Raw genomic sequence first — 23,491 nt, forward strand, 5'->3', positions numbered from 1 at the left:
AAACCTAGAAATTACTTTTGTTTTTCATCCCAAGCTGTATAACTTTAGAAGAATCATAGCCTGGGCAGGAGAAGGTTGAAGAGGGGGAGTGGTGGGAAAATTTATCAGAATATCCAAAGATTCTTTTCTTCAAAGTATGTGTGAGTTTCGTGGCGGAAGGTGTTGGGCCAGCAAACAGTCCTTCCAGCCATCCCTGCTACCTCCCGGAAGTTTCATGCCTTTGAACCTCTCTCAGGCCTGGGTGGCCAAGATAACAAGGGGGCTTAGGTAGAAGAAACAATTTTTTCCTTGGTGTTACCTTGGGCTCATAAGAAGAAAGAGTCTCATTACCTGCTTCTATGCGTAATTAGATGTCATGTAGTCACAGACGCCTCGTTATGAACTGCCTGTAGTTTTCCACAGTTCAGTGGGACCTATCACACCATAGGGCCTGTGTTTGCATGTTGACATCAAGAGGTGGGTGATGGGACCTACAAGTATAGGAATTCAACCACGCAGAGTTCGTGCTTCAGGCAGTTCAGCATATGATCCATATGGGGCACTGTGGTGGGTATGAGACCTTCGTGGAAGCAGCAACTATGTTCTCTGATGGACCTTAGCAAATACCACCAAACGATTTGTGTTGGGTCACGTCTGTGAGCTTTGTATAAATACTTTGGGGCTTTGTTTTGCTTGTTCCTGGGGGTGCTTTGAGGCATCTCTGACCTCAGCAGTATACACAGCCTGGAGGCTCCTGTTTCTCAGCTTACAAGCTGGCATGGGCTCAGCCTCCAGAAACTAATGTAAACTAATTCTGTAGAATGTGGTTAACTTATTTTTGGAAATTATGTTTCTATAAGTAAGCCTTAAAATAAGCCAGGGGTAAATAAATCTGGGGAACGTCCCAAAGGGCCAACCACTTGCAGAAATCTACCTCACAGATGCTTATTAAGAACCTTATTAAGATCTAGACTTTCCTTCCCATAGCCAGTTAGACACAATCACTAAGTTGCTAATGAATGACCACAACGAAGTGAGAGCAGCTGTTGCTCCCTGAGCTCTGCCGAGAGTAATTTCCTACCAGCCCTGCTAGGAGTTTCACCCTAAGAGAGCAGCCTTCAACAGAGCTACTGAGTGTCATGAAGATAGAGGGCGTGGGTGTGAATAGCCTGGCTCTAAGAGCTTTGCTGCTTCCCACTCCTCCAAAGAATTAGGAAGTGATGCACTGCAACGTAAAAGTCTGTTTCACAGTGAGTCTCATTGGAGTATTATCTAGCTCAGGGCCTGTACCCAGTGGGTGCTAGGATTGGGTGGTGTGTGTGTGTGTGTGTGTGTATGTGTGTGTGTGTGTGTGTCTGTATGAGAGAGAGAGAGAGAGAGAGAAAGGTATTTAATTGGCTAAGTAATAATTTTTACATTTTGACTTATGGGGCAATATAATCTGTTTTGTTATTTATTGAATTAACTGAGCGCTATAGCCTCACAATACGTTCTTAGTTTATGTTCCATGGAGAGATTTTAAAATTCTGTACAAAATGTGTCTTCTTCTGAGAAAAACCTCTATGTATTTTACCAGATCCTCAAGAGTCCTTGAATCAAAATAATGATCTCTACTCATTGATAACATATTTTCCCAGGATGAAAGTTTTAATTTTAAAATGCAAATTGTACAAGATATTTAATTGTTGAAATAACATACAAGACATTCTGGATGTAGAATGTCAAGTCTATATTAGAACAGAATTTTTTTTTCTATTTTTAGCCATAGAAATTTTTTCCATATTTGTTTCTTTATTCAAATGCTATTGTCATGAGTAGATATCCATGTCTTTTTCCTGAGATTTCTAATTTTAAAACGTGTTGCTTATTTAACTATTCTAAGTTATCATAGGCACATCAAGGCCATTTAAATGAAAAAATAAATGGTATTAAGCCTTAATCATTTACAAAGAAGAATGCTCTCTTAATCTGCTATAATGAACATGTACATGGAATTAATGAATATTCACACTTCTTCCAAATGTATGTAAATAAGATTTTGATAAATTAGACAAACATATATGACATTCATACCATGTCATTTTATAATAAGCCCACTACTTTTATACAGTGCTGTACAATGGAAATAAGTGAAATTTAAGAAATAAAACACACCAATACTCCCACCTCCACTTAATGCCCTTAATTTATTACTCCCAAATATGACTTAAATTATAAAGGTCTTATGCAGAAGGAATATTGTCATAGTGCAGAAATGTGTATACTAAGACACTTTATCATTGAGTCTCTAGCAAAAATCATCCTAAAAGTATGTTCCTTAGAACTATACATAGCAATAAAAATATATTTTCTAGCTGTAGCTCTGTCTTGGTCACCCTCATTCCCTCTCTGACCTTTCCCTGTGCTTTCCTAAATAATTTATTAAGCAATCTTTAATTGTAGTACAAGCCACATCTTTGTCATTCTTTGGATGTAGTGCCACGAAAATATTGCAGTCCACATCAGTTACACCCATAGATAAGCTTACAGACAGAGGTAAGAAGGGAGCAGTGAGTGGGGTGCAAGCATTGGCAATATTGATGGGCATACTCTGTCCTGTGCTGATGACCTGAGGTTCTGGACATTGGGAACTATAGCACAGACTCAAAATAAAACATTTTTTTGCCACTGTGAAAAAGTGTGTTGATTTTGTAAATTAATACAAATTCTTCAAAGACATATTCAGAAAAAAATTCCATGATGTAAATGTTTAAGTGAAGGATAACTGTATGTCCTTACATAGTGCTGAAATACATAGAACATTATAGAGCTCATGGATATAAAATTTGATGTTGAACATTATACAGTCTTCTTAAATGCACATCTTGCTGTTTAATGATTGTGTTAAAAATTGCTGGCCAGGCACAGTGGCTCACGCCTGTAATCCCAGCACTTGGGGAGGCCGAGGCGGGCGGATCACGAGGTCAGGAGATCGAGACCATCCCGGTTAACACCATGAAACCCCGTCTGTACTAAAAATACAAAAATATAGCCGGGCGTGGTGGCGGGCGCCTGTAGTCCCAGCTACTCGGGATGCTGAGGCAGGAGAATGGCATGAACCCAGGAGGCAGAGGTTGCAGTGAGCCGAGATGGCGCCACTGCACTCCAGCCTGGGCGACAGAGCAAGACTCCATCTCAAGAAAAAAATTTTTTTTTACTACATGGCACATGTATACCTACGTAACAAACCTGCAGGTTCTGCACATGTATCCCAGAACTTAAAGTAAAATTTAAAAAATGCTGTTAGTCCTCTAATACATACTGCATCCAAAGTTGAGCAGCAAAAGCCTTATAAGATATAAATACAATTGAGAAAATAATAAGTGGAAAATGCTTTATCAATACCTAATGAATACATTGGAAAATATTTTTATTACTCATTTAAAACTCAAGTTCCAACTTTTTCTTTTTTTTTTTTCTTTTTTTATTTTTTGTAGAAATAGGGCCTCTCTATATTGCCCAGGCTGGTCTGGAACTCCTAGGCTGAGATTACAAGTGTGAGCCACCATACCTGGCCACAACTTAAATGTGAAAAAAATGGCAAAAATATGGCACAGTCTGACTATGTAACAAATTAACATTTTACAGGTAGCCTTAGATACAGTAAAAAAAAAAAATTAAATCAATAGGATTTTTAAACAGGTTGTGGTACTAATAGCTGTCTCACACACATACACACACATACATACATTTGCATATGGAAATGAAGCATGTGACACACAGAAAATGCCATTTTTTTTTTTACTATAGCCAAGGGATTTTTCTACCCATCTTGTAGAGAGGTGCTGCCAGTTATGAATTAGTCCTTAAATAGAAATGAGCAGGTGGTGACATTTTGGTATTTTGACATTTGTTCTTAGCTATTGTATTGCTTGTAAATATTACCATGATTAACAGTCTCTATTCTGTTCAATTCTTCGCTGCCAAAAGTGATACTTGGTAAGTAGTGCAGTCATTTCCAGTCTGCTTACGAAGATGTATAATCATGATCATAAGTGGGGATGAGACACAAAACAAGTGAGCAATATGAGGCTAGTTTAGAACTAAGTCTTCTTGTGCTGTACACTCAGTTCACAAGGATGCCACTTATATAAAAATGTCCTCTGTGAAGATCTTGTCTAGAAGGCCGTTGTGACTTACTCTCTTTTGTGGAGCTGTTTCTTTTACATAAAACCAAATATGTTCAAAATTCCCAGTGTGAGCCATTTGTTAGATAAGGTAACTTGCCATTTGATTGTGGAAGAAATAGGAATTTCAGTCCCTCTGAAAACCATCATTTGGTGCCAGGGATAGACATTCTTTGTCCCAAGTTCAACATTTCAATGGTAGACCTTAAACAAAGCCATTTGCTGAGAAACCTTGATTTCAGCTTTGTAGTGACCGGTTTCAATAGAATACATTTATCAAGCTAGTTAAAAAGCATTCTAAATCCACTTGTTTTCTCATTTTTAAATAGAGCAAGATGGAAAAATTTTTTTTAAAAGACAGAATCAGAAGTGTGGGGTCAAGTATTTTTTTCAACTCTTTGCAAAGCTACAATGAAGATATTATACTCTGTTCACTGTTTTAAAATCTAACAGACCAAACTTTTCATAATTCACAGAGGACATTTGTATAAAATTAGCATCCTTCTTCCAAAGTGCTAGTGTTCAATTCAAGGCAGAATTAGTTTTAAACTAGCCTTGTGTTGCTCCCTTATATATCAAAGATATGTCTTAGATAAGTAATGCAAAACACTAAGATTATTTTCAGAACTTCAGTTTTGTCTAGAGTAGATGAGTAGATGTTGTTTTGGCTTCATCCAACAGATGATATGTCTTACAAAATCTCAGAGTATAGTTTAGCACCAGCTACCTTGAAAAAAGTTTTGATGAATTTGTTATTTTTTATTTTTTTAATTTTTATTTTTCCATAAGTTATTGGAGTACAGGTGGTATTTGGTTACATGAGTAAGTTCTTTAGTGGTGATTTGTGAGATTTTGGTGCACCCATCACTCGAGCAGTATACACTGTACCATATTTGTGATCTTTTATCCCTAACCCCAGAGACTTATTCTAAGTCTCAATGAATTTTTGCAAGTAGTATTGACATTTTAAAACCTGCAGAGCTTCAGGTCCATTCCATTCAATACATTGGGTTATACAAGTCTACCTTTTTCCCAGAATGTCTTCATTGTAGAATCCAAAGCTGTTCTCTAAGGTAAAAATTAAACCATTTACAAATTTGGATCTTAATTAAACCAACATAAATTGATTCTTTAGGCTGCTATATTAATGTCTCGTCTTCAAAACGTTCTATACTGTCAAACTCAAATATAGAATTATAGTGAAACTGAAATTTCCTCTGATTCAGAAAATGCCCCACCTCATTTTCCATCTTTTGAACTCTAAGTCCCATCTCATATTACCATTCATTATCCTATATTGAACCTTTTTAGACTAAAAATGGCTTGGAGATGAGATAGGAATCTTAGCCCTATCATTTTACCTGAACTAAAACATTCATATAGGAAAAGAATGACAGAATGAAATGAAAATCAGACGAAGGAAGACGGACTCCATGCAGTTGGTGTGTAGAACCATGAACAATTCTGAGGAAAATTGAATTCTGTTTTCCTTCTCTTATCATAAGAAAACAAGTGAAGCTTATGGGATGCCGTACACCATATACTCTATCATATGGATCACCCAAACAACAGAAACTAACTTCGTATATCCTTGTGGAGCTTACTTGCATCTTCACTTAGAACAAAGGCAAATAAGGTATGATATGATTTTACAGCCTGTGTCCTTTCAGACCAGGCATGTTGGAGAGGCCCATCATCATGGAGAACACAGAAGGAACCTTTCAAAGCCTCAGGAATCTTCCTCTTTCCAAGAGAATATAGATTCAATGATCAGGTCTTCAAGGCTTCTTGAGAAGGCAGTAGAAGTAAAGCCACTACCTTCTTCAAAATCCTTGCTTCATTCCAGAATATTATACAATGAAACATCAAGGCTCGAAGCTCATGCATCAGTATTCACATGGTGTCTGGAGATCTGCCTCCCAGTGTTTACCTGAGATTATATATTCTCAAGGAAATGTAACTTTAAAACACTTAAGGAATTTAATTGGAAAATATAAGATTTCTTGTTGATCCTGGGAAAGGTAGAACTCAGATCTTCCCATCCCGTTTCCTGGAGGGATGAGGGAGAGTTTTAAATTTGTGACTTTTATTTGTTTTAACTTTCCATTCACACTGTGTTTTGTTTTAGGCCTCCCAGACCTGTAACCAGCATGAACGACACCCTGTTCTCCCACTCTGTTCCCTCCTCAGGAAGTCCTTTTATTACCAGGAGGTAAGTTCCAACCCTATTATAAAATAAGCCCTTTCTTGGGTAATGAGCCTTGATTCTGTGGTAAGAAAAATATTCTCATGCAAGCCAAGGGCAGAATATTGTTACTAGAAACTAACTTGCAAATATCCATTATAAGTTTTCAATTTCATTCATTTGTATGCATTTAAAGAGGGGTAGGGTGGCTTTGGGGATTAATGTCATATCTGGAAACCTGCATTTATAATTTACCCACAGTAAGAATGTGGGGGTATGTTTCAGTTTTACTGCTGACATACATGCATCCCATCTCATTAAGGAAGTCACTTTCATAGTCCTCAGAGTTGAAGTCAAAGAACTGGAATTTCAAGATGCAATGGTGTGTTACTATATAAATGGTGAAACGTGTCATTATTTAAAGCTAAGATACAAAAGAATCCTTTGTTGGTGAACCCTGGAGTTCCTGAGGCTAGAGGATAAAGACCAAACTTGGAAATGTAGTTTCCATATAGGTAATTTCATCTATAATAATAAGAACTTTTTTAAAAGGTGGATCTGCATCTCATTTCTTTGCACAAGATCCATTCCCATGTGAGCAAGAAACAGGAGAAGCAAATATTTCTCTAAGAGTTAGCATCAAACATATGCAGGGTCAAGAGGTGCTCTGAGTCATTTGATCAAATATTGCTAATCAAGCACCAGATAATTATTTTATAAATACATGGAGAAGGCTCATGGGAAAGCAAAAACAAAGGTAAGGAAAATTGGAGTGAGTAATTGAATATAAGATTTCAAATGCCTTTCAGCAGAGAAAAGTACAGCCTCATATTTCACAAAATGCACATAATTCATCTTTTCCCTGAAGAGGTTTATAAGGTGCCAGTTTCACTGTAATATCCTGGTACATTCAACTGAGGATTTGAAGACAATGAGACTAAGAACACAGCTGATTTTTTTTCCTCTGAGTTCCTGTATGTGCCCATCAACAGGAACCTGAGATGAAGATGTTCCCCATAATTGTAATTAGCAGAATAAACAGAATATGGCAGAAAATGGTGTTTCTGATGTATAAACGAGGTCTGTAACAAGTGGAAATAAGGAAACAGTTATACAGCAGAACATCCACAGTAAAATAATATGGTTTAGGCCCTCAGTAACTTCCTTTTAGCACTCTTTTTTAGAATCACCAACAAATGCAACCATTTTTTTTTTCTGGAATGAAATCATAAACTGTAAAGTCTATAAAAGACACAGGTCTGTGCATCTATCTAGGGAAGACCTGACGTGATGTTTAGAAATATGTACTTTTATTAAGAAGCTCTGCATTCTGCAAATGTCAAGCAGAGGTAGACCCCATCCTTACTGAAGGTCATTTTATATCATTTCAGCTCGGACGGTGCTTTTGGTGGATGCGTCTAGATGGATAACATGACTTCTTCTACCCTAAAATATTCCTATAATACTTTGAGCTGTTCTGGTTCCTCCAGGGTGCATGGTACCCATTAACCCAAAATATGATTATTTCCCTTTTTTCCCATTTTCAGTCCTTTTGGAATGTTCTCTGTGAACCACAGATATGTTGTTTAAAGCTCACATTTCTTTCTATCACCACAGAGATTGGCCTACGGTTTCTGTTTTGAGGGTGCTGTTCAATAAAGCTGTGTACACTAAATGTCTTTCCTCTCTGAGTGGGCCTTGCTCTGTCCATGGGAAGTTTTAATGAGATCTCATTGTTTGAATCCCTCAGGTTACCTGAGGGGATAAGTGCATCCAGCCCTGTGGCTGAAGAGCATTCCCTCATAAAGCTGTACGTAAATCAGCTTGATCACGGTGCACGGTCAGTATCCCAGCCCTGAATTGCTAATCGTAGTAGTAGTTCCATAGCTAGACTGATAGTCATTCTACTCTGGCACTAAAATCCTCTCATAGTACATCTTATTGGAGATAGAGGTCTTCTGGGGTTTAATGAAATTGTGTTGAGACTTTTCAACTTGAGCTGGACTTTGCAGCTCTTTCCTCTCCTTTCCACATATTTTATGGATTTCATAGCCTCATACCAGTATATAAGAGATGTATATATGTGAAGTGTATCAAGCTGGATCTCGTTTGGACAAGTCTCTGCTTTTGCACAATTTGCAAAAACCCCAGATGGTAATTTCTAAGACTCTTGAATTAAGGAGTCTATTGGAAAGATCATTAGCATTAACTAGGTGAGGCTAGGACAATGTCGTATAGCTGAATCTCATTGCAGTTAAAGACTTGAGGACTTGTACCTTTCTGTCCCATTGGACCTGGTCCATTTTCCCCCCAGGGAGGGCAGTCTGATTCCCAATGAAGTAACAATTTCAAGAACAGTTTCTTGCTCTCAGTGCTTATTCTCTATCTCTTGATAATGCTGGTGGTGATCACTTTTGATTTCTTAATCATGTCGATAAACTAAGATGGATAGAAATCCATCATGCCAGATGTAGGCAAAAGTTAAAGGTCCTATACTTCTATCATTGAAACAGAACCAAAGAAATATGACCTATGGCTCTGCCACCCCTATGGGCTCTGCCCATCCCAACAATGAAGTAAAACCTAAGCAAGCCAAGTATAGTGCCTGTGAGTATAGGGCAGCACCGAGAAAGTAGGGAAGTTCTCCATATTTTTTTTAGCTTAAGTTCAGTCTTTTGTATCATGACAGATCCTAGAAAGATAAAGCCAAATGAGGCTGAATTGAAATCCCCACTCCAGAATCCTCACCACAAACTCCTGGCATTATTCACTTAGGGCCCTTTACAAGCATACCACTTTGATCTTCAAAAGGCACAGGGATATAACTTTGAAGTCTTTCAACATCCTAGTAATCTACTTCATACAGATTTATGAGTGTGTACCTCTGGTTACCAGCATCATCTGTTGCATTCCCTGTTCTTACATCTTTTCTAGCTATGTACTTGACTCTCTTTTCCCTTACTTAAAAGAAAAAAACAGGGATTCTCAAAGGCACTCTCCCTTGGTCCTTTGAAGTCTTCTTATGTGTGTATGTCTATGTGTGTGTGCACATGTGCACATGTGTACATTCAGTGTTGGTTAGAAGAAGTTAGGTAGAATGTGGGTCATATAACATAATCGATGGACCGATTCACTTCATTCATTTTCTTGATCGTAAACTGTATCCCTAATCTATTTTGTTTTCTTATAAATTTATAGGAAAGAATGGCTGATTTGATGGAAATCAATTATCACCACTAGGGAAAGAGCTCTAAGAGCTATGTATGGTGAGCCAGCAACATTATCTAAGCTTATGAAAGATAGTGCATTATTATTATTGCAGATATTATTGCAAGGACCGACCACAAAGCCGGGTCCCAAAGGCTTTTTCTCCCCTTCACTGCCCACAGCTCTGTGCCTCTTAGGATCTGCTGTCTTTTTTGGCATCATGCCTCCTTTGTAAAATCTTAATTATCTTGCCATAATCCTTACTTAGTTTATATGAAAGTTAACCAATACTTTTTAATGTCAAGTAAGCTTCTTTCACTATGACCAAGCTTCTTCATTAGTCACAGTAAAGACTAATAAAAAAATTAGTCACACTTCTTTTACCTCCAATTTTAGAAACTTCATTTAAAGGTTTCACAGGTATTTTCATAGTTGCAACCTCTAAAGTGGTAAGCACTCACAAAAGGAATCACCTTGACTATTCTATATAACATCTAGCCAGGTCTTATCACTCCACCAAATATTAGGAATTTGCTTACAATTCATATAGCATATTGAACACAATCTAATATGCTAGTTTCTGGTTTGCTGCAATAACAAGTAGTTAATTAATCATATTGTATTAGATGGCCGGACAAGGTGGCTCATGCCTGTAATCCCAGCAATTTGGGAGGCTGAGGTGAGCAGATCACCTGAGGTCAGGAGTTCGAGACCAGCCTGGCCAACATGGTGAAACTCCATCTCTATTAAAAATACAAAAATTGGCCAGTCACAGTGGTGGGCGCCTGTAACCCCAGCTACTCGGGAGGCTGAGGCAGGAGAATAACTTGAACCTAGGAGGCAGAGGTTGTGGTGAGCCGAGATCATGCCATTGCACTCCAGCCGGGACAACAAGGGTGAAAATCCATGTCAAAAAAATAAAAAATGATACTGTATTAGGCTCTGTAGTTCCTATGGGGAGAGTGCACCCACCCCAGATACTTCCCAAATCCTGATCCATCCAAGAGGAGCAGCAATTGTGAGTTATTTTTTGGGTTGACTTGTTGGTCAGTTGATTGATAGATTTGGGTTTTCATCCAAAGAAATGCTAATTCACTGTGTTTTTCATTTTAAAAAAATATTTTTGCTTACCCAAAGATTCTTTACATAACAACCGTGGCTTTTAATCTGACTCAAAAAGTTCAAGCTAAATTTTAAATAGTTGTGATTTGGTAATCAAAAGTAGCTAAAAATAAATTTTAGATACTGAATGTAGCCTTTCCTTTTGAAAATCAAAGTTTTCTTCATAGCTAAGTTTTTCTAAGATTAATGCACATTCATTTTCAGTCATAAAAAGATAGATAATATCTTTAGATATTTAGATAGATAATATCTATATATAGATAATATACATAGATAATATCTATGTATAGATAATGTACATAGATAATATCTATGTATAGATAATGTACATAGATAATATCTATGTATAGATAATGTACATAGATAATATCTATGTATAGATAATGTACATAGATAATATCTATGTATAGATAATGTACATAGATAATATCTATGTATAGATAATGTACATAGATAATATCTATGTATAGATAATGTACATAGATAATATCTATGTATAGATAATGTACATAGATAATATCTATGTATAGATAATGTACATAGATAATATCTATGTATAGATAATGTACATAGATAATATCTATGTATAGATAATGTACATAGATAATATCTATGTATAGATAATGTACATAGATAATATCTATGTATAGATAATGTACATAGATAATATCTATGTATAGATAATGTACATAGATAATATCTATGTATAGATAATGTACATAGATAATATCTATGTATAGATAATGTACATAGATAATATCTATGTATAGATAATGTACATAGATAATATCTATGTATAGATAATGTACATAGATAATATCTATGTATAGATAATGTACATAGATATTATCTATGTATAGATAATGTACATAGATATTATCTATGTATAGATAATGTACATAGATATTATCTATGTATAGATAATGTACATAGATAATATCTATGTATAGATAATGTACATAGATAATATCTATGTATAGATAATGTACATAGATAAATTTGTAAATCAACATCTGGCACCACCCTGAAGATTTCTCACTCTTTTCAAACTTTCTGGGCGTGTTGTATGAAATTTTATGAATTTGAAATAATCACTCTCTGCAGATAATTCTTTACTTCGTGTAGCCCCAGAGCTCTACTAATATGTTAGATTTTTCCAAACTGGAATTACACCAGTCTACACATCAACCCTAACAATTTTCTGTACTATGTATGATTAAAACCACAGTCACCTCTCTTGTTCAATTCAGTAAACTTTATGCTCCTACTAGAGTTGCTTTGGCTGTTGTCTCTGCATGCCCTGTACCAAGCAAACTTTCCTAGAGGCTCTCCTGACAAAAGTGCAATTGGTGTGACTTAATGATACCTGGGTACAATGTAGTAAATTAAATATGACCTAAGAATTCTTATTTTCTCCATGGTACCTGTTTGAGATGGTTCAACTTCTATGCCAGCCTGAATTGATGACAGCTAATTTTCCCACTGAGACACTAACCTATTTTTTAATACTGATCCATGAATTTTCAGGTAATACATATTTTATATCTCAGATGTAAGCTATTGAAATCTAGAAAAAAAGAAACAGAATGTTTCAAGACATTATTTCTTGACAAAACAGATTTGTGGATTTTTTATTGTATTTAAATTAGTGTGATGACCTTATTACTAGACTATGTAATTCTAGTGAGAAGGAAAATTTTATCCACTATAGATAGTTACTTAAGGAGAGAGCCAACTTTATAAGTCATTCTTCACAAATCCAAATGTCACACAAGCTTATTAATAATTTAAGAATCAATAGAAATGAAAATATCTGTTCTTAATTCACTATATTTCAAATATTGTTTTTCTTTTAACCATTGTGATAATTATTCTATATTAATATAATTTGTTTCTCTAATATTTTTTCTCTGTGAGATAGCAGCCAGGCCTTTAGTATCATGTTCAATAAAAGAAAAAATAATCTTTGTCAAGGGCTAATATAGTAACTCAACATTAGCAGAAGTGGTTTTTAAAAATATATTTCAGGTATCCCGGAAGCATCTGTGTGTGATTTTGTTAGCTTTGGACCCACCCCCCAAATATTTTCACTAAAGTAAAACTATTGGCATCAGTCGTCACCCTTCAAAGCTAAGGGGATAATTTTTTTAATAAGTATGAAACATTTTGAGATTGTTCTACTTTTCCAGAACCCATTGTGTCACTGTGTGTGTGTGTGTGTGTGTGTGTGTGTGTGTGTGAAAAATTTTGGAAGAAGGTTATTTATCTTTAGATATGCTGCTTTCCAAAGGTCTAAGAAGGAAGTGGTGAGAAGCTAGAGGATTTTTGTTAGAAAAAAAGTCTAAAGGAATATTTCCTGCCTTTTTTCTTTCAGCAGATATATGAACTTCAGAATTTACCATGCCATGCCCTCCAAGGTATAAGGTATGGCTGTTCCCACAACCATCAGTGATAATATGTGTGCAAAAGGATGTGCTCATACAGTGGCAAGGGATTAGTGAAAAGAAAAAGATGGCAATAAGAAAAAGAGATTTGTGTGCATATAATTTTAGAAATGATAGTCTTGCTTCTCTTTGAAACTCAGATTAGAAAAGGTGTATCCCATGGTCAAGTTGAACCTCAGATAGTTCCCAGTTTCGGAGCTTAAAAGGAAGAATGCATTCTGATTTAAAGACAAGGCATGCAGAACAGGAGAAGCTTTTGAAGCTCAGGCTGAGTTGTACGAAAGCCATTGTCACATTCTGACACAATGATATGCTGGAAGCACTCTTTCCTTAGTCAGGAAGTAGGATCCATTGTGCCTGATCCCAAATCCCACAGAGAATTAGAAACTTAACTTCTCCATGCAAACTGCCAAGCTACAAAATGAAAGTTTAGAATCTAAATTAGTCTATAAAATATTGTGATAATATAACACCTTGAAGGGATCATAATAAGCCACACATCATTACTGTTTTAGTCCCTTTATGTTGCTATAAAGGAATGCCGGAGGCTGGGTAATTGATAAAGAAAAGAGGTTTAGGCGGGGCACGGTGGCTCACACCTGTAATTCCAGCACTTTGGGAGGCCACGGCAGGTAGATCGCCTGAGGTCAGGAGTTTGAGACCAGCCTGGCCAACATGGCGAAACCCTGTCTCTATTAAAAATACAAAAAAAAAATTAGCTGGGTGTGATGGCAGGTGCCTGTAATCCCAGCTACTCAGGAAGCTGAGGCAGAAGAATCGCTTGAACCCAGGAGGCAGAGGTTGCAGTGAGCCAAGATTGCACCATTGCACTCCAGCCTGGGCAAAAAGAGTGAAACTCCATCTCAAAAAAAAAAAAAAAAAAAAGAGGTTTATTTGGCTCACAGTTCTGCAGACTGTACGTGAAGCGTGGCATCAGCATCTGCTTCTGCTGAGACTTCAGGCTGCTTCCACTTATGACAGAAGGCAAAGGGAAGCTGGTTTATGCCAAGATCACATGAGGAGAGAGGAAGCAAGCCACAGAGAAGAGGTGCCAGGCTACTTTTAACAACCAGCCCTCAAGGGAACTGACAGAGTGAGACCTTACTCATTGCTGTGAGAATGGCACCAAGCCATTCATGAGGGATCTGCCCCCATAACCCAAACACCTCCCATTAGGCCCTGTTTCCAACATTGAGGATCAAATTTCGACATGAAGTTTGGAGGGGTCAAATATTCAAACTATAGCAATCACTATTTTCACAGCAACTCAAGAGAAAAAATTTCACTTTGGTGCCTCTCTTCAAGCTTGGGAGCTGGAGAAGAGGTTCTGGTGGAAAGTACTTCAAGTGAAAAGACTTTAAAGACCCAAGTTTTAAGTGAAACCTGTCTCCCAGTCAGCTCTCGAGGTTCTTGATTCATTTCATTTTGAAACAGTGGCTATTTTTGTCTTGTTTTCATCATGCATTTAGCTTCCTCTATACATAGTCATATTATGGCTTCCTAGAAACAGATGATGAGAAGAAGAATTTGAGGCTAGCTCTAGAAATTACAGAAACTATGTGAACAGTGAGTATCAAAAAGTTAGAAGTGCTTCTGGCACTAGAAATTAAGAGCTATAGCAAACAAAATAGTTTATTTCCAGAAACTCATAAATGTTCATGATGTAACTCCCATATTTTCCAAGAATTGTTTTTTCTAAGAATTCACATGGGAAAGGAAAGGAAGATAAAAGGTTTTAAACTATTTCTTTAAACCAACACCAGCAAGGGCCAACACAAAGAAAATGACAACAAAAGTTAAGAGATGTATATATATAGAATATGTCTCATTCCTTTGAGGGAAGAAGGGACCTGGTTAGAAGAAGGAAGAAAAGGAAGAGGAGAGGAGAGACAGGCAAGTGGAGTAGAGGAAGGAGGAGAGGAGCCCAAAGATTTGAAGGAAAAAAAAAGGAGAAGGCCACCAAAGAAAAGTCCGGCCTATTGCCCCCTTCCCTCAGCCCTACCCCTACACAATACTGAGGCTAGGGCTCCTCCATGCTTGGGTTTTGTCAGTAATGGGTGGTGGAACCACATTTCTGGGCCTTCACTGACACATCTTCCTCCCATAGAACTTCACCAGAATAATTTGTGGCAAACACCTCTTTGTGGTTGACATTCCTGTGTTTCTTTTCTCTACTGATTCTTGCTTGTTATCTTGTATGTTCAGCATGAGAGGTTGTCCCGGTGCAATTATTCGACTATTTGCTTAAGAAATTATTGCCACAATTTCTGAGATTCAAAGAACAAAGAAGCGTAAGAAGGCAGGGAGATAGTTTAGTTTGGAGGGAAGAATCATGGATGTTTCACACAGTGTTTTGAATGGTTTTGCAAGCATCTGAAATAAATGATGTAATAGATTCATCTATCTTTAGTTACAAAAAAGAATTGGGGGGATATTGGGCAGCAGGGGTACTATAGGTACTGGATAACGAATGTACGGAGATCTGCTTCAGTAGACAAAGTCTGGAATGCAGTTTTGGTGGGGTAACTGTACATCATAGAAAACAGAAACAGTTTTGGTGGTATAATGGTACATCACAGAAAACAGAAACAGTTTTGGTGGTATAATGGTACATCACAGAAAATGATGGCTGAAGGTGGTTATTTGGCCCTGATGGGCAGGTTTCACAGTTTTAAAAGGAAAACATCAATATGCTGGAAAAAGAAAATTGTTAAGGTCATCAGGAAAGTAAATTATCCTAAAACACAATCTAATTTATTTTTAAAGTCAATTTTGAGCCGAGCACGGTGGCTCACACCTGTAATTCCAGCACTTTGGGAGGCCGAGGGGGGCAGATCACTTGAGGTCGGGAGTTCGAGACCAGCCAACATGGTGAAACCCCATCTCTACTAAAAATACAAAAATTAGCCGGGTGTGGTGGCGCATGCCTATAATCCCAACTACTCGGGAGGCTGAGGCAGGAGAATCACTTGAACCTGGAAGGTGGAGGTTGCAGTGAGCCAAGATCGCACCACTGCCCTCCAGCCTGCGCGACAGAGCGAGACTCCGTCTCAAAAAAAAAAAAAGTCAATTTTGTTTGGGTACAGTTGAACTTTTTAAGTACAGCAATACTTTGTGTAACAGATGCCTTTCTGAAGAGCTGAGTGAAAATGTCATTCATCTGACAAATATGCATGTTTACTCTTTGCTAGTCATTTTCTTTACAAATCAAATTTAATATTAAATTTATCAGAGACCTCACTATTCAAGGAATCTTTTAATATACACTATTATAAAGCAAGAATTCCAACTATAATGTGCATAGTTCTAATGTGATGTGTATAAATTTATATTTTTTAGTACTTCATGGCCTGAAAGAACGGTGCTTTATAGTAGAGCCTTAAAACTTGTAGTATAAAGGTTTTAAGATTTTAACTAATTTATAAACCATTATATATATATTTGGTAGATTTAGAGTTTCTTGAAAATTTTTGGCAGAACCTCATGATTTAGATCGCAGTAGTTAAATATTTGGTATTCAAACAAAGACAGACAATTTATTTTTCTATTTTCCATGAAGAAGGAGGGGGACGATTTGAGGCTCACCAGTGTGCAGGGCAAATTCTTACTTAATCTATAGAGGAGCAAACTTTCATTACCAATACAATTGTAATACTAAGAATTAATACCGTGTTTCTCAATGTAGCATGACTACAAATTGTCACAGTAGATTTTGGATGACTTTACCATAGCCACACTTAATGAATTGTTATTTATATTTCTGCTTGTACTTTAATAAAACTATATTTTAAACTTTAAAATTGTCATTTAAATTACTAAAGAAAATGAGTAGTTCCCATAATGAATCCATAATGTTAAGAATTTGCTTTAGCAATGAGACTATATTCACTAGCTTTGCATTAATATAAACATAAGAAATAACTATATGTATAAGACTCAAAGGTGTATTTCTGTGTTCCTCTGAAAATTGTCTTCGTAGCTCCACAGCCAAGATTATGTGGCTTTTGCTTGGAGTAGTAAAACACTTCTAATATGAAGCAATCTCTAGCTAGGTAATTTTCAAGTCTTTCTATCTAGAACAGAAAGTTGGAGGATGTAGGGAAGGCTAAAGTTCTTGAGTGGGATCTAAAGGCTGGCAGGACTTAATGAACTATTGGACTGTTTACGTGATATGCCATGATAAATGTTGAATGAATTTTCATTATGTCTAGACATACCCAATATAAATGCTTGCTTGTTAAACAAATAGCAGAGGTCAAATCTGGGATCATGGTGATTGCGATTGTGGTTCTCAGGCTGGGTTTCTATTCCTACTTCAATTCTGTGGAAATCTGAAAACATCTTGAACGTTTCAAAATAATAAGAGATCTGTCCTAATGGAACGTGGATCTAGACTTGGGAGTGTCTGTTGCCAGTTTCTATTCTTGAATGCATTGCCGTGTTTACGCTCTTCTTGGCTTTCCCATCTTATTAACTAGCTCTCCTCCCAAGGACAGTGAAGTAGAGCAGAACAAACTGCTGGCTAGGGCTGCTCCAGCTTTTCTGAAGGGCAAAGGGTAAGTTACAGCCAGAGTGTACTGGAACCCTGCATTAACTAAACTAAAAATGGAGATTTCTTTTGTCAAAAATGCTTTGTGTGTGAAAGACCATCTTTGATTCAGTAAAAGCAGCTCTGCTTTAACCCAATTAACAGCACTAAGTAGTTATTTCCAGTAGACACATCTGTGTTGTTATTCACTTTCCCAGATTTGTGTCTTTTTCTTTTTTGAAATGACTAAGCTGAAGACTCGATTTTCTGAAGGATATTTAATCTTTGCTTGCAACCCATTTCAATGTATTTACTGTACAGATGAATACCTTGGCCTTAGTGGTTGAAAAATGTAAATCTGTTTTCTAAAACTTTATTTAACCTAAATGGAAGTCTTTATTTTTAAAGTTAGTGAAATCGAATTGTGGGTTTCATTGCCTGGATTTCGCTTGTTTTTTTCATAGCACATCACTTACTACCCTTCCTTTACTTGCTTGGTTTTCTAAATGCCTTTTCTACCAAAAACTCACTCCTACCTCCTCTGCTTATTTCTGTCCACCTCTCTTAACAACACCCTTTCTTTTCCCCTGCCCTGTTTCAGGATACAGTACAGCCTGAATGTGGCAGACAGGCTAGCTGATGAACATGTTCTCATCGGGTTGTATGTCAACATGCTTCGGAACAACCCCTCATGGTTAGTGCAGGTTTGGCTGCTTGACTGTCCTTAGAGAGGGATACAGTCTGAGCTGGTAACAAGCAGTCTCAGCAAGGAGCAAGGTCACTGGATGCCAATGGTGACACTGAAGCACTGTTGACTGATTCAATTAAGAAGTCTTTTGTGATGTTAGTTTGGATACTTCCCATGAAGGAACCATAGGATTCATATCCTTGTTTATATATTAGCTAAAGCGAAAACTTGCATAAAGGGATGCCTTGCTAAATATTAGCCTTCAGGTACATTCAGGACTCTGGGTCCCACCAGTCAGTTCTGTGCTACGTGTCATGTCAAATTACCACAGGATGGTGATACAAGAATTTGTCTTATTCCAAGGACATGGATGTCTTTGCTGATTTGGAAAACAATGCTCCATTTTACTTAAGATAAGAGTGAAAAAGAGAAAATGCGATGTGATTGAATCACAAAATAGAAATCATTTCTTTAACAATGATAACAGTAGGAACAATCGTCTTTCAGCAATTATATTATACATGTTTCTGATGACCATCCTCCTAAAGCCTGCTTTCACATCTTGTAATACACAAAACTTAGTTTCAGATATGTTAAATTCAGGAATTAAGATAGCCCTGTGTACTTGGATGAAGCCATTCAAAAGGCTTTTCTCCATTTTAATTGTGACATAGGAGACTCCTTCCATTGGTTAAAGTTACTTGATATTAATAATAAATGTGGATTTGCAACTTGAATTAAAGGAAAAGGACAAACTATGTATTTATCATATGTATTTTTCAATCTAGTTCAGACTACTGTTTTATAAACATATTTAGCAAACCAGTTCCTTGAAAATATGTCAATTTTTCTCAACCACTTCAATTTTCTCTGAACTAAGGGCCCATGGATTTTCCATAGTTATAATTATTAAGAGAGCCAATGGGTTCAATTTCCATTAAAATGTTTCAAACCTTTAGCATGGCGAGTCCTCTTTCCTCTACTTTTAGAGGAAAAGTAATTGGCAAAATTAATGGCAATTACATTAAAAGTAATGGCAAAACCCGCAATTACTTTTGCACCAACCTAGTATTTCACCAAGGCATCCCTCAGATGCTAGACCATTACTCCGTGCTCCTTGCCCTCACCACTTGATGTTATTAGCCACTTTGCTTCTGAACCTCTTTCCTCCTCACTTGAATATTTTCAAAATTTTCTTCCTATTACTGCTTCTTAGTCCTATTTTTGCAAGATTAGTATGAGATAATTTTTAGTTCTCATGAACTGATGAACATTTATGTGCTTTAGTACATACATGTATCTTAATTTGTATTTTTAAAAATGTATAACTAGTACACTAGTTTAATTTTACCTTAGATCCTACTGTTTAAGGGAGTAAAAATGCACTCTTTGGCTGACGTAAATCCATCTCTTTCTTCAAATTTTGTGAGCTTCTGGATTAAATAGTATCCACTTTTTCACAACTCAGCCTCTCAAAACTACAAAATTGCTTTATTCCCAAGGAGTTTGGTACTCCAGTGTTACATGGTAGCTGAAGCAGTAGAACTAAGCATTGAATTTTTTTTTAGTCGTATTGGTCATCTTTGAAGAATACAGTCAGTATAGATTCAATTGTAAGGCAATGATGCGGTCTCACACCATGTCCTCTTCCCATAATTCTAAGCACACTCCAGTTATTTCTACTGCTCTTCTTTGACCTTTTCTTAATTAAGGTTGTAACAAAGAAATCTCCAAAGAGAAAAGCTCAGAGTTTGTCACTACCAGCCATTTTCCCTACTCAGGTGATTAATCATACTGACTTGATGGTTACTTAAGACCATAAATCTGTCTCAGCAGAGACACCTTGCATCTGCTTGATGAAAGGTAAATGTCATTTGTATTTTGAAAACAAAGCAGAATTTAAGACCAACCAATCAATGAAGGAGGCTTTGTTTTAATAGCTGCACCCTCCATATTTCTCATAGTTTTTTTCTATCCTTAAAAAATTCCAACTTCTTTTTCAAATTTCTCATTTTTTCTTCCCTTTTCTTTATGTTTAATTAGATCCTAACAATTCCTCATACCTGTCATGGTTCTATAAGTAATGTAATGACCTCTTACCTCCTTTAACATCATTGTAGCTACAATGCTTTACCATCATTAAGTTACAGTGAGACATATAATAATAGTAATAATAATAGTAAGTGTTTTTAAAACACTTACCCCATGCCAAGCTCTATGTTCAGAGCCTTGTATACATAATTTCTCCTAGTCCTTAAAGTAAGCCCATGGAGTAAATAAGATCATCCCCCTTTTATAGATAAGTAAAGGTATCATTTTAGAGAGCTTACCTGACTCTCCTATAGTCCCACAGCTACAAAAAGTGGGGCAGAGATTTTAACCATTATCCATCCAAGTTCATAACCACTGTGTTTCATCACCTCTTTTAAAATCTGCATCAACACATGCCTTTCAGGATCTTTTGTGGATACCTCCTTCACACTGCATCCTCCACGTATTTACTGAAACTGTATATCTTATTCTAGTGTTTTTATTTGATTTTAGCAAATATTTTGAGCACATACTAGTAACAGGAATGGTGATTCTTAACAAGTTACCTTTTATGTATGTAGTTCTTTGAGTTGTGACTTCTCATGTTAATTGTAAGCTTCAAAAAGGGCAAGAGTTTTGTCTTCAGTCTCTTTTATATCATTACAACAGCTGGAGTAGGAATAATAAACTTTGTATTTATGAAATGTGTCAATAAGTACAAAGCCTTTTTCCACACATTATTTAATTTACTTCTCATAGTCCTAGAAGGTTGGATATGATTATTTCCATTTCACTGTTTAAAAAATATGAGCTTTGAGACATTAAGTGACTTATCCAAAGTCACATGCTCATAAGGGCTTGCAAACAGGTCTTATGACACTGGGTCCCATCTATTTTCCACCCCATTCCTTGGCCTCCTTGAATGTGCACCCTTCATGAGATGCTCTGCAAAACAGGAACCTAATAAGCTGTTCTCCATCAAAGGCTTTGTTTTTGCCATTATTCAGACATAATCCTGATTAAGTCTATGTGGGGGTCTTCTACCCTATATTAACTACTTAGCGCAATGAGAAACTGACTTATTTGTAATAGTTTGCTGCTAAAGAAACACTTATGTCATTGCTGGTTCTGATGTCAGATAAGTCAAATAAATAAACTGCAGCTCAAGCGAGAATTTCTGCTTCCTTCCTAATTCAATGAAGTTTTAAAAGCCTTAATAATTTTTATGCACCTTCCTCATTGCAGGAGGAGTCTGAAAATGTGATACAGTGTGGGCTTTTATTACCCTTCCCCAAAGCTTGTCAAATGCCTGGGCTTGCTAGTTTATACCCAAGATCTGTAGTGGACCAACCAAATGATTTGAAACCAGCTCAAAACTTCTACCTCTAACCATTGTCACTTGATTAGACTCTTGATGTCATATGAGTAGGTTGAAATTGTTCTGCTCATATTTTTCTCAAGTACAAGGAAGTGTACATTTGTGTTGCCAATAGATTTCTTATTAAGTGTATTAATAATCCATCTAGTTTAAAATTGCTCCACAATATTTTATGCTTTCAGAAAAAAGGACATCTAAGAATGCCTATTTCAGAATTTCATTTACGAGGTCTAAATTTTTATTAGCTTGCATGCTTAAAACTCTTTAATAGATTCCTATTGTTTACAACCCAGACCCCTCCCCATGGTGTACAAACCTGCATGTGACTTAGGCCTTGCCTACTCCTTTCTCAGCCTCAGATCTCATGGGGTTCTCCCATTCAATCACTACATTTAGTCATGTCAGTTTTTGATCAATTCCTCCAACGAACCAAGCTCTTTCCTGCCTCAAGACCCCAATACTAGTTCTCCCCTCTGTCTAGAACATTCTTTCTCATTTCACCCCTACTATATGTACATGAACTTGCTTGTCTAGCTTCCAATCTTAGATTAAAGACACCTCCCCCAGTAGGTCCTCTATATTAGTCTCTATTATAGCATACTATTTTTATTTTCTTCTTATCAGCTGCAATCATTGTTTGGTTGGTTGGCTGGTTAGCTGGTTGGCTGGTTAGCTCGTTGGTTGGTTGGTTGGTTGGCTGGTTAGTTGGTTGGTTGGTGGCTGGTTGGTTGGCTTACTATTTACTGTATCTTCAGTGGGGCAGGGACCCTCTCCAACTTGTTCACCACCTAATCTCTGACATCTAGCACAGTGCCAGGCACTTAGTAGGTGCTCAATAAACATCTGTTGATATTGTAGAATATCAATAGTGCTGTAGCTAAAAATTCATCTTACCCTAAACAAAATTGTTAGGAGTAGTCAGAAACTTTACTAGCAAAATTAGAATTTTTACTATTTAAAATTCACTATTATAGAGTAGCACTTAAATTGAACATTTAGTATAGGAGTATAAAATAGATGAAAAATTAAAGTATTAAGCTTTGTGTAGAGGTAGACATGGGCAAAGATAAGCACCAGCAATTCACTGATGTGAACAGAGCAACTAATAGGGCGTTCTAAAATTTTTTTTAAAAACTTAAAGTGATAATTGGGCAAGAATTTTTTTTTTAATTTTAATGCCCCCTAGATTCTTCATCTTTGTATTAGTTTGCTAAGAATGCCAAAACAAAATGCCATAGACTTGATGGCTTGAACAACAGAAACTTATTTTCTCACTGTTCTGGAGGCTAGAAGTTCAAGACTAAGGTGCCAGCAGGGTTGGTTTCTCCTGTCCTTGACTTGCAGATGGACACCTTCCTGCTGTGTCATCAAATAACCTTTTCTCTCTATCCTACTGTCTCTTCCTCTCCTTAAAAGAACAGCAGTCCTATGAGATTAGGGCCCCACACTATGACCTCATTTAACTGTAATTAAAGGCCCTATCTCCAAATACAGTCACATTCTAAAGTACTGGGGGTATTCATATGCTTTAGCATATGAATCTTGGGGGAGAAACAATTGAATCCATAACCCAGTTCACCACTGAATCCACTGAATTGTATGCCTTTAATATCTTTAATGTGTAGGTCAAGATTTGACTGACTCTTTTTGGTACATTTTGTTGATTTTGAAAAATGTGAGTTTACTGCAATCTGTTGAAGGAAAAAAGAAATCATAATCTGTTGAAAGAAAAAAGAAGAGTTACCTACACTTACGGACAGTGT

At 36.7% G+C, this 23,491-nt stretch overlaps 1 protein-coding gene across 20 annotated transcripts in view; it reads left to right on the forward strand.

Annotated features, from left to right (window-relative positions):
* Positions 1-23,491, forward strand: part of DTNA (dystrobrevin alpha) — a 395,439-nt gene that overhangs the window by 324,793 nt on the left and 47,155 nt on the right. For 15 of the 20 annotated variants that reach the window (XM_054460657.2, XM_054460665.2, XM_054460668.2 and 12 more), the window contains one exon: positions 6,274-6,357. In XM_054460657.2, coding sequence (XP_054316632.1) covers positions 6,274-6,357 — 84 coding nt within the window. Of the gene's footprint in view, positions 1-6,273; positions 6,358-7,721; positions 8,006-8,080; positions 8,171-17,581; positions 17,660-18,232; positions 18,326-23,491 lie in introns of those variants that run through there. The other 5 variants (XM_054460672.2, XM_054460673.2, XM_054460674.2 and 2 more) reach the window with 2 other exon arrangements.

Source organism: Pongo pygmaeus, chromosome 17, assembly GCF_028885625.2.
Source record: "Pongo pygmaeus isolate AG05252 chromosome 17, NHGRI_mPonPyg2-v2.0_pri, whole genome shotgun sequence".
Lineage (NCBI taxonomy): Eukaryota > Metazoa > Chordata > Mammalia > Primates > Hominidae > Pongo > Pongo pygmaeus.